The sequence below is a fragment of the Melospiza melodia genome, chromosome 9, assembly GCF_035770615.1.
Source record: "Melospiza melodia melodia isolate bMelMel2 chromosome 9, bMelMel2.pri, whole genome shotgun sequence".
NCBI classification, from domain to species: Eukaryota; Metazoa; Chordata; class Aves; order Passeriformes; family Passerellidae; genus Melospiza; species Melospiza melodia.
Window position 1 is genome coordinate 20,386,096 of NC_086202.1, and position 12,274 is coordinate 20,398,369.

At 38.7% G+C, this 12,274-nt stretch overlaps 1 protein-coding gene across 6 annotated transcripts in view; it reads left to right on the forward strand.

Annotated features, from left to right (window-relative positions):
• Nucleotides 1–12,274, forward strand: part of SEC24C (SEC24 homolog C, COPII coat complex component) — a 36,546-nt gene that overhangs the window by 8,820 nt on the left and 15,452 nt on the right. For 2 of the 6 annotated variants that reach the window (XM_063163768.1, XM_063163767.1), the window contains exons 3-10: nucleotides 1,211–1,294; nucleotides 3,631–3,772; nucleotides 4,629–4,807; nucleotides 6,020–6,460; nucleotides 7,758–7,888; nucleotides 9,024–9,092; nucleotides 10,805–10,916; nucleotides 11,723–11,850. In XM_063163768.1, the coding sequence (XP_063019838.1) occupies nucleotides 1,211–1,294; nucleotides 3,631–3,772; nucleotides 4,629–4,807; nucleotides 6,020–6,460; nucleotides 7,758–7,888; nucleotides 9,024–9,092; nucleotides 10,805–10,916; nucleotides 11,723–11,850 (1,286 nt within the window). The remainder of the gene's footprint in view (nucleotides 1–1,210; nucleotides 1,295–3,630; nucleotides 3,773–4,628; nucleotides 4,808–6,019; nucleotides 6,461–7,757; nucleotides 7,889–9,023; nucleotides 9,093–10,804; nucleotides 10,917–11,722; nucleotides 11,851–12,274) is intronic. The other 4 variants (XM_063163772.1, XM_063163771.1, XM_063163770.1 and 1 more) reach the window with 3 other exon arrangements.

Here is a 12,274-nt window from a genome sequence, read left to right on the forward strand (position 1 = left end):
CTTCCCATGCTCTCAATAAATCTCTTCTAACAGCACTTTTAATCGGAGAGTTTTGAACTGATTTCACAAGGGGTTTGAATTCCTGTGAAAGTAGTGAAAATCATCTCTGAGTGGAGGAAGGAAACTTTGCTTCCTGGGAGAGCAGAGGCAGGGCTCAGCCACTGAGGGCTCTGTCTGCTCGCTGTAGCCAGCTGGGGATTTTTTTCCATCTTTTTTTCTGCGACCATCATTCCTGGACTTAGCAGGCTGTATTAAGGAAATCTCAGTTGTCAGACTGTGCATTTTGGACCTGCTGTTTAGGATTCCTATCTTTAGAAGAAAGAAATGTAAAATTCAGAGCCTTACCCAACAGCCAGAGGTTGACCTGTCAGTGGCTGCTGAGTATGAAATGCATGTGGAAGAAGGAGTCAAATGAATGTCTGTCATTATCAGAGACAGCAGACAGGTTACAGTAAAAATAGTGACAGTTATCCTTTCCACCACTACCTCCAACACATTATGTTTACTGCAAGTCTTTGTGGCAAGACCTATAATTTCAGAGGCAAAAATTTAGGAAATACTGAGGGGTAAAGGGAAAACTGCCAGTGTTATTCTATAATTTCAAAGTAGTTGTCTTAGGGATTTATTTTTAAAATAACAGTAAAATTGCCTGGGGGACTGAGTGGAGAAATGTTAGGAGTTGATACCATCCTTAGTGGGGGAGTGTTTTGCTACTGATTTATGTGACAAACCCTGACTAACTGAGTGGAATCATGGGAATGCTATGGCAGTGATGATAGTCTTTTTGAGGACCAGAAGTGGAGTGCTGTGATGTTAGCTGAAAGTAGCTGCTTCTTGCTATGAGAATATTGAAAGAAGCAGGACAATTTTGCCCCAGTCCTTTAGTCAGTCTATTGGCTTCCTTCAGATGAGGTCATGCAGTTGAAAGTGCAAACACAATTATCTGAATACCTGTAACCATTAGGCTGTAGATTGTTTTATATAGGCTTGCTTTATGAAAATATTAACACTTGTAATATGTAAAGACTGCATTTGTAATATGCTATGCATGGTGGAAGAGAGGAAGTATAGCTTAAAGAACAAGGTGGTAGATTACATTAATTTTGTGTATGAGATATTTTCTGGACTGCAGACTGTTCTTAGCATTGGAAAGGCTGTCTCTCAGTGCTTTCTCTCAGACTTCATTTACTGGTGTATTCTGTCTTTCCAGGTTACTTTCCTTCCTTGGGGTTTCCTTCGAAGGGCTCTCCTGTATCTCTCAACTCTGACACTTCTCTTGCACCTAATTTTATAGGTAAATGGTGTCCTTTCTGTGGGAGTGTTTGTCTGTGTTGCTTTTTCTGTGCCAAGTTCCCATTTAATATGGATATTTATCTCAAAGGCTGGGTACCTGATTGTTTAGGCAGAGGTAGATGGGACATTTCCCAATCTATTTGTAGGCAGCATTCCAGAAGCATAAATAGGAATGAAGAAATAACCCTAGGAGAAATCCCTTATGCATGCAGATTCATAGATAAAACTTGTGACTAATGTTTTCTGAAGTCTGATTTTAAAACTTGAATTGACCCATTCAGGTTTTGTCAGGTGCAATCCTTAGTTTAAAAGAATTCAGTCTCACCCTTGAGAGGGAAGGTGAGGTTTGAAATGATGACATTGCAAAGAAGTGAAAAATCTCTGCAAACTACCAGGAGATTTGTGTAACTCGTGTTCTCATTTAGGGGAAAAAAATAGTCTTTAACTTCCTTGGCTGTACTTGGAATCCAAGGTATATGTTAGGAATAATTATTTTTCCAAAAGCCGTGACTTGAAGAAGGAAATATCTTTTTGCAACTAGCAATCAAAATGTAAGAAATGCTGCAAGAGACCATATTGTACTTCTCCTTTTATCAAACTAGTGGTATTTTGGAAGAGCTATTTCTGGAGGTGTTGATTTGTTTAGAAGGGTGTCAAAAGACAACCATATAGGCTCAGGCTTTGAGGAAAATCACAGGCATTTCCCATTTTGCTGTAATGAGTAAGAACATCACAAAGATGTTGAGGATTTGTCAAGAATAATGAATCTTAGACTAATAAACCACTAGATACCTATACCTATTCTGGTGATTTCTTTTTCAGTGACTGTTTGAGCAGTCTGTAGTAGGTGTGATAAAAGTATATTTATGATGAGAACCAGAAAAAAATACTTACAAAGCTTTTACTGTGGCACATATTTGTCAAATGGTGTGCCTGTTAAATTTGAGGGTGGGGGAATTTAACTTAATGTATATTAGAAAAGTGTGTAGGGTCCCTCCAGAAATTGGATTAAATATGCCTTCAAAGACAAAAGATAAGAAGACCAAACAGTTCACATGTACTATCAAAGGAATGCATTGGAAAATAGATGAGAGGTATCACAAAAGAAATTCAAAAGAAATAACATACAAATAGTTGGAGATCAGGAACTGCTTAGCCAGAGGAGCTGTGAGATGAAAGTACTGTAACAGTAGTTTAGAAAATAAGAGATTAATGAGATAAAAGTATATAAAAATAATAAATGTCTCTAGGAGTAATTAAATCCTTTCTCAAAATGAAGAACAGCAGGATGTTTAGTAATAAATAAAGAAACCCAAGAAAAATTATCAGTTATTCATACAAGGTCTAGTTAACTCCTTCATTCCCAGGTTTGCTAAGAATTGGATGTAGTAGATAAGATAGAATATATGAGTTAAAACCTCATGCTTTAGGGTATATATGGTACTGTAGAATTGAGACATGGCTCCCCTTATTTCCTATTTTGTAATGATTCCTCACAAGAAGGTTTCAGAATCCCTTTGAAACTTGCCATGCCAGTCACTGTCAGAGTGACACAGGAATGTGTATGTGTGGGCCTGGTCTCACAGGGCACTTTGTCATCTGTACTTAATGATACCCTATATGTGAAATAGGTTCCCTGGTGGTTAACAGACATGGTCAATTGTTCTAATTGCCAGCATTGTTAATATAGCTTTATTAAAAGAGAGGTTTATATGCTCTTTTTTGGAAGTAAAAACTGCAGTTGGTCTGCTGGTATTATATCCAACATTTTGTGGTCTGTGGAAAGACTGGTTTCTGAGGCAAATATATTTGGGCTGTGACTGAACCAGCTCAGTCTGAAAGATGGGAAAGTATTTGTGTCAGCCTCCAAGCTTGAGAGGCTGGAAAGAATGGTCTGTGGTGGCCCCCATTATGCTATATATAAATGCAGTAAGCCTTGTAGATTTTGAAAATGGAATCTGCTTGCATAGCCTGCTTACCTTTGAGGCAGAGAAAACTGACTTGTAATGGACATTAGATTCCACTGAATACTCTTGATTTAGATAAAAATAATTGGACTTGGAGGGGAAAGGATTCAGTACCTTACTGATGAGTTTTTTTTTTTCCTTCATAAAAGATGAAGTTGTCTTTTGAAAACCATCCACAGCACATACTTTCTGCTTGATCTGTGTGGAGATGGTAACTAGTGACACTGGCTAAAAATATTTGTTCATAAATTATTTGTTGCTCGTGGACTATTGTTCTAGCAATTCTGCACTTGAATTTTTCATGGTAGTTGGTTCAAGCCCTTGTTTCTATAATTTGTGATATTTTAATATTTTTTCTTTATGTTTGTAGGTTCATTAAGAGCCCCACCAACATCTGGAGCTCCTCCTCCAGCCTCTGGAGCATCTCATCCTTCTGGCCACGTGGCATACAGTCAGTTTGAACATGGAGATGTGCAAAATGGAATTCCAGCCTCAGCAGCCCCAATGCAGAGGTGCATATGAGAAGAATGAATTGTAACAAAATCCCACCTTGGCATACTCATGCTAGGTCTAGACTTTTTAGATCTAAATCAAACTAAGTACTTTGGAGTTTTGTAGGACACTGACTTTTTTCCTTGTTATTGTTTTGAAGCAATGTTATGCCACAGGGGTATTCATCTGACAGTGAGTATATCTGGAGATGAAAAGCTTGTGAAAGGATGTGAGCAGATGTCAATGATGAAAACCTCTTCTCCTCCTAAGACATTCTTTGTGGTTTTGGTTTTCCCCTAAAAAAATTCAGTTGCATCCACCCAACTGTAGTATTTGTTCCTCGGCAGTGTGAAATGATCTCTGGAGCTTGTGTCAGTCTTTACTTAATAATTCTTAGTATTGATTCTGGGCCCTCTTCTGTTCCTTATGGATCCGTGAGTTACTGTCATCTAAGGCTCTTCAACATCTTTTCCAGAAAGATCTGCCATTATCTCTGTGGTGAAAGTGGCAATAGTCCTGGAGAGTTCAAGTGTTTTGAGTGGCACAACGTTTTTACATAGCTGTGCAGGCCTTACTGTTGCTCACCCTATAGACTCTATGCAGTGTTTCTGATTTGTTGTGTAAACTGAAATGGAATTAATAAAAATCCAGAATTTGTATTTTAAGAGCTAATAGATTTATTTGTTTATTTGTTAGGAGAAAGGGATTCGGATACAGGCAGAATATGTAATTTTTTTCCAAAACTGAGCTACAGTGTTTCATGTAAATATCTGAGACCCAGATAGTGTTTATGTGCTAGAACAATTTTAAAAGGCACAGGGAATTGTAACTTCTTCTATAATGAGGAATCACTCAGTTTGTCATCTTTCCTCTCAGGCCACCTGCTTCTCAGCCGTTTCTGCCAGGCTCAGCACCCACGCCTGTCAGCCAGATATCCACGTTCCAGCAATATGGGCCCCCCCCAGGCAGCGTGCAGCAGCTCAGGAATCACATGGCAGGGATGACAATTGGCTCTACTGCAGCCTCTGCTCCTCCCCCAGCTGGACTGGGCTATGGTAAGGTTTCCTGGCTACTGAAGTGTGCTATTGATTTTCATTTTTGCTAGTAATTTCATAAAAGATATTTCTTGTCAGTGATTCATTACCATATGGTTGTGGGAATTCTCTGGGTGTTGATGTCTGCCATAGTAAGCAGTAGTTTGCTTAACTAATAAGGTCATAATGGGGAAAACAGGACTGAGGCTATTGCAGGGAACAGTGCTGGCACTGCTGGACTTGGATAACAAAGGAGAGTAATAGCATTGGTCCTCAGCCAGGTGAATCTTGTGAAACACTGAAAAGTCTACCTCTGAATCACCTGTTGGAAAGTCTACATGTCTTGCCACTGTTGTATGACAGACCAGTCAAAAAAAAAAAAGAGAAAAAGGGCCCTGTAAATGCAAATCACAAAGGGCTGAAAATACTCTGAATGATTGTGGATAGGGCTCTGCTAGAAGTCAAGAAAGCACTCACTTAAACAGTAGAAACTGAATTTAGATACTTTTTGTTTCTATAGTATTAGTTCTACAATCTCATTGCTGTTGATTAGGGGACTTTTTAAATTGATGACTAGAGTTTTGGTTTTATTATGTGTAAATTGGTTTGACTATTTAAAAATTGTTTTGCTAAAGTACTTTTTAACAAACATCTTGTAAGACAGATTTTATAGGAAAATTAGGAGTAGGTAGGGGATACAGATTTCCTTGGCCTTTTGGTAGCACATTTGTCAAAAATTATTCTCAGAAATAGTACAGTGCTACATGCAAATGGTGCTAGTTTCATGCTATTAAAACCACAAAGCTCAAAACCATTCTAGATCTACAGGCTCCCACTGAGTGTGGGGTTTAAGACAGAAACTTAGTTCAGAAAATCTATGGATAGACTTGTGGTGGTTCATGTTTTGCATATTCCTGGCTTTGTCCTTTTTTTTCTGGCCCTGAATCCTGAAATATATTCTGATTATGTAAAATAAGTAGCTCAGACTTTGAGAGAGAAAGCAATGAAAGAACTATTGAGTTTCATATCCACTGAAGGAATTTCAGCTTTCTGATCAATCTAGGAGAATGGTCATTTAGGATTGATCTCTGCCAGTACTAAGTTCATCTGAAGATGAGAAAGTGGTAGATTTACTCAGGTGATCTGGAGCAAATGGGTTTTTCTTGCATCTTAATTGTCTTGAGGATAGAAGAAAATGATGTTGTATCTTTTTTTTCTTCCCGGGTCCCCCAGCATCGGTTCCTCCAGTCTCAGGAAGCGTTAGTGCGGCGGGGTCTGGTCTCTACACACCCTACAGTGCGAGCCAAGGAGCCCCTCCTCCCAGTGTGTCCCAGCCTCTTCCTGTGGCCCAGCCTCCGTTTCCTGGTCAGACAATGCCAACTCAGCGCCTGCCTGCTCAACTTCCTGGTTTTACCCCACCTCCTCCTTCTACAGGGGTTGGACCTTCCTCTTACCCTCCTACCACAGGTGCTCCAAGGCCACCTGCCATGCCAGGCCCACCACTGCCTGGGCAGACACTCGCTGGACCACCATCCTCCCAGCCTAATCATGTTTCCTCACCACCGCCTCCATCAACTATGGCAGGGCTGCACCCTGGGCCTCCCATGAGTGGTCTTCATGGACCACCTCCTCCCACTCATCCTCCTCAGCCAGGATACCAAATGCAGCAGAATGGTGAGTATTCCTAGTATAGGAATTTTAAGTTAAGTATTCTCTGTATGGTGCAAACTGAGAACTAGATTCCACATTGTCACTTATGGGCTCCTGGCTTCACATTAAAACTTCCTTCTTGTTTCCCTGTGCTCATGTCTGAGATAATATTGTGTGTCATTCTAAGGTATATTATAATACAGGTTTTAATGAGATGAATGTAACTAAAAAAATTCTAGCTTACTTGGCCAAAAAGGTGTTTAGCAATTAGTGCCATAATACTACCAGAATTTGTGATCAGAATTTTATTATGGACTCCAATTTGTTGTCTGCAACTTCACCTGTTCAAAAATAGACATTGGAAATACAGAAAAGCCTTATTTTATATTTTTAAAATTTGTGGGCATGTGCATATGCTGTGTGTGTGAAAGGAGTTGTTAAACATTGAAAAAGGAGTTGCTGTGTTTTCTCTTTTAATTTGCATAATCATATTTTTCTCCCTTGTAGAAGCTTGCACATCTTTAAAGACCAGTTAAGCTTTTTGAATTAAAACCAGTTTTGGCTGGTTTTTAATCAATAACACTTAGAGATAGCTGGGATAAAGTAATCATGTGCAAATGTTAGCACTGAGAATTCCATCCCCCATGCAGCTTTGCACAGCTGGACAGGTAAATTACTTAAAAATATCTGTTAAAATTCCTATACTGTAAAAATACTAATGAGTTAAATCATGCTCTTACTCTGTAAGTGATTGGAATGATGTAAAATAACATGAAATAGCTTCAGGTAGTTACAAAACAAAAGAGAAAATCACACCGTAGCCTATTATTGTAGTTTCAAACAAGCCAAAACCGCCCAAGGGAGCTCCTTGCATATCTTTAATTTGAAGAATTAGGGGTCATCCACTCACTTATTTGGCTGTTCTGTGTGCACTTTCCATTAGACAGTTCTGCAGGTAAATATTCATAGTGCATGATCTTAATGTGCATTATAATCAACAATTACAAACTCCAAAAGTACTTACAGAAGTGTGCTGGTTTGGGCTGAGGTGGAGCTGATAGAGTTCAGACTAAAAGCCTCTGTTTCCTTAAGTCTAGTTTTGTGGACTGTATCTATCAGTTTATTGGATTGTTGATAGAGATGTACCAGTCTAAGCTGAAACACTGTGATAAATATGTTTAATCATAATTAACTGAAAAGCACCTGACTTTAATTTTCTTGAGGGTTTTTTTTTTTAATAGTGGCAGGAAATGGAAGTGCCAAATGAAGAAAGGCCTAGTATTAAGGCACTGTTTGATTTTTACGTTCTTTTCTTGCTAAGGTTCCTTTGGACAGATGAGGGGTCCCCAGCCAAACTATGGAGGAGCCTATCCAGGAGCACCAAATTATGGAAGTCCCCCCGGACCACCACCTCCACCAAAACGCTTGGATCCAGATTCCATTCCTAGCCCTGTAAGCTTACTTGTTCTTACCTGTGTCATCTTCTGTAGTGCCTTTGCATAGGACAACTGACAAAGAGCAAAGCTGAAAACAGGTTTCTCATTCCAAGGAACATCAGTTTGTTTTCCTGCTTGTGTTTCTCTCTCCTACCCACCTTCAGTCTTCTGTGATGAATAAGCCCAGAGGCAGTATTGTTCTTGGTGACTAAAGAATGGCACTGCATATGGAAATCACTGCTCTAATTCCTCAGGTCTTTTTTGTACTGTGATATCTTTTGAGGGCTTTGATTAAACATGTTTCTCCATTTCTGGATTCTTACATAATGACTTTCCAAGGTGAACTAATTTCGGGTTTTGAGGTGACAGTCTGTGAACTGTGTGATCCATGTTTAAAGTATGGTTAGTAGGAGGTGATTGTAGTGCTTTTCCTATAATCTGTCAAAAAGCTGGTTAGTGTTTTTTTTTTGGGTCATGAAGTCATGATGCTACATCAGTCAAATATGGACAGCTTCTCAAACTGGGATTGTCTTTCAGAGTGGAGGTTCTGAGGCAGGATAAGCAGTTATATGTAATGGTTACCAATGCTGAGTAGTATTAAGCCTGGTATTGTTGCCACTGCTCTACAGTGCTGTTCCTTCCACTGCTCTTGATGCTGTTTCAAAACTATGAAATAATGTATTCTTGATTTAGATCAGAACTGATGTTATTCAGAAGATACTTCTATTTTAAAAAGATTACCTATTTAGATTCCAGGTTTATGTAAAGCTTACTACTGGATTTTTTTCATAGAATATAAGTCTTTAATTGCTTGTGTGCCTCTCTTCCACTAAATGAAATCTCAAATGGCTTATGTCAGTTGCCTTCATGTTAGCATGTTCTTAAAGCATAAATCCTCAGTTTCTAACCAAAATTAGCAGGTGAGCCACTGCCTTCATTAGCAAGGTTTTCAGAGCCAAGCCCAATATCCTGTCAAGACTGGTTTTGGGATCAGTGTATGCTGCAGAAGCTGATGTCCTGTTGCATGAACCAGTATCTAAATCTAGCTAATGCCAGTGCTACAGGTTTGGGTAGAGAGAAGTAACGCTGTTACTTTTTGGTTTATTATTCTCTCTTTTTTTTTATACTCTTTATTTCTTATTAAAAAAAAGCAACTTAATGAGCTGCCACCCCAGCAGAAACCCAGGCACAGAATAGACCCAGATGCAATTCCTAGTCCAGTAAGTGCTGTATATATGTCAATTGTAGACTGTGTGTTGGTGACCATCTGTGCATGCCTGAAACCTGAACTTCACCTTGCTAACCCTCCATCATTAATCTTTTACCCTTTCCTTGCTGTCTTCTGCTTGCCTTATCAAAATGAGTAACATTACACCACATGAGGCTGTTAAAATCTACTGTTGATGAATGGTGAGGCAATAGAAAGCAGTGTTTCAGAAACAGATCATGAAGAATGTCTCCCCTTCACTTTGAGCTTTAGGCTATTGCCTCCACCAGATTCCAGCTGGCATTTTCAATGTAAGCCAGTTGTGTAGTTGCCCATACAATGTGTGTCTCATGTCAGTATGCACACAGCATGAGCTGTTGTAGCCATGTTTTCTACTGTGTTTTGATCAGAATTTGATTACTCTTCTTGCTGATATACCAGTACTGGGCCAGTGCTCTGGAGTTCTAAAATTGCAGATGAACTGGAGTTTTTTTAATGCTAATTTCTGATACAAATCTTCTAGTATGAGGCATGGGGAGCTATAAACATTCTCTCATTATCTGTGCTCATGCATAACCATTAAATTTTGAATTTGAAAATTTAATGTTTATGTTGGACAATCTTATCTAAAGAAAGAAAAAAGCAGCTACCTTTTGGATTGGAAGACAAAAAAAAACCTTTTGGTTTTTGTTACCCTGTGTCACTGCTTCCTCATGTAGTCAAAGTTGATAATTTAACAGGTACCAGTGGTGAGATCACCGTCAGTCAGCCCTGTAGACTTTTGTAATGGGACTACATTTATTCTAGAGTAGTCACTGAAGCTATGGGAGGCTCTCTGCTTGTAATCTGTAGTGAGAGGATGGAAGTTCTGCCATACAAACTTCTGAATCTCAGAATTTGCTCTAGGCAAAGGCAGGTGTATTTGATGGCAAAATAAGAGCAGAAGAATGATTCCTAGCTTTAATTATTTCATTCAGTTGCCACTAAGGAAATGTAATTTGAGCTGTGTACAGCTAGAAAGGCCAGTGAATATTTTTGTTAAGGCAAACTATTTAATACATTTCTGTTATCTTAAGCAAATTTGCACTTGTGAAGAATTTGAAATACCAAGAAATTTAAGATTTTTACAGGCTTTGAAGTTTGATTCTTTGACAAGTCTATTGAAATTTCACTTTCCACATTTGCGGAATTCAAATCACAAACCCTTGAGCACCACAAAGTAATGAAGACTTCCACCTTGCAAGCCATCTGTCTTTAGACCAGAGTTACAGTGGTTAGAAATAAAGGCATACTATGGAAACAGCAGGACCATAATGGGAAGAAAAGGCCAGGTTACCTATAGGACTTCAGCTTGAGGATTACAGAAGCTTCTAATTCTTACTTGACTAGAACTGTACAGGGGAATACCTAAAAAAAATTCCTTTCTTGGTCTGAGTTTGGCTTTTATGAGTTCAGGTCAGACTTTAAAACACAAGATATGCTGCTACTAAGAATAATACTCGGGGAAAAATACTATTTGCAGCTTGTAATTTATCGTTAGTCAGTAAGTACTATTTGAAATCAAACTGAGAGGTGACTGCTTGACAAAATTTACTTGCTCTTCTATTTTTAGAGGTAGTAGTGTTTGCCTCAGGTCCCCTTTTTACTGCCTTAGAGATTTTTTATTTTACTTATTTTACTTAAAAACCAAGCCTCCACATAATAACATGGTATTTTCCATCACAGATTCAAGTGATTGAAGATGACAGAAATAACCGTGGGTCAGAACCATTTGTCACTGGAGTGAGAGGGCAGGTCCCACCTCTTGTTACTACAAATTTCTTGGTCAAGGATCAAGGTAAACTATTTTTATTTTCCTGATCAAACAAATGAAACACAGAGTCAGTGACAAAATGGTGTCTTTAAAGGAAATGTGCGTTTTACCAACAGAAGCTTAGTTTCAAGTCCTGTGTTGATTTGATCTCAGTTTAGATTCTCCTCATTGTTTGGTAGCTTGTAACCAATTTCTAGGTAAAAAATGTTTTCCAAGGCAGATACATAGAACCAGCATTAGCAGAGATACCAGAAAGCAGCAAATGAGGCCTCTACTGTAGAGCTTTATAAAAAACATTTAAGAACTGAAATCTACTAGCAACATCATTAGAATTGAACTGGCAACTGTATTTTTTAAAATGGAGAGGGATGTAAATAGGTCTGAGGGCTCTGTAGAGAAAAGATATTTTGTCTTTAAATTGCTGAAACTTTTGATCTTTGAAGTTCCAGAAAAAACTTCAGAATCTGATTGTATAATCAAGTATTTTACTCTTCAGCCTAAATTACAAAGCAAAACAGTAGAAATGTTTGAGTAGAGTTTTCTGTCTACATTATGTTTTAGTCTGTAAATATATGAAACAGAAATGCTTTTTTATAGCTTTAAGTTGACAGGAAGTCAAGTTCGTTTGTTTTAAAGTCTTTTATTGTATGTAGTTAATAATGAAGAGGTATTTTATTGGGAATTCAAACTTTCCATAGATTAAAACAATATTTAGCTAAGCTCATAGTGTGTGTGGCTTAATGACACAACTTAAGGTATCTTTGTTTCTGTTCTTGAATATGAACTGAATTTGTACTGAAATTTGTGGGGCTTTTTTATTTGTTCCCCAGGTAATGCGAGCCCCCGCTACATCAGATGCACATCTTACAATATCCCCTGCACGTCTGACATGGCCAAACAATCCCAAGTTCCCCTGGCTGCCGTCATAAAGCCGCTGGCTACTCTGCCGCCGGAGGAGGTGAGAGCTGTGCTGGGGGCACGTGTGCCATGGGCACGCTCAGGTGTCAGCATTCAACAGATTTCTTTAGAAGCATATTGAGGTGAAAAGTCCAGGTAAACATTGATTCTCCAACAGGTGTGTGATAGCAGAAGCTTCTCCTTCTGTAAAGCAGAAGAATATTATGTTCCAAACATTTAGTATTTTGACTGCCATGATAATTTCAGCTTTTTTGCAGAAGCTGTCAAGCACTGTGACTAAGTGACCAAAATACTAGGGTGCTTGCAGAGGCGTACACTTGCAGCTGATCTCCATTTCTTTCTTAGTCTAAAGTCTTTAAATAGTTGCTAATCATAGGTATTAAGTCTTTTCTAGAATGCCAGATTGTGAAATTGGATGGGAATGTATGGAACAGCACTGGTTTGGCTGTCTTATATGCATGTGT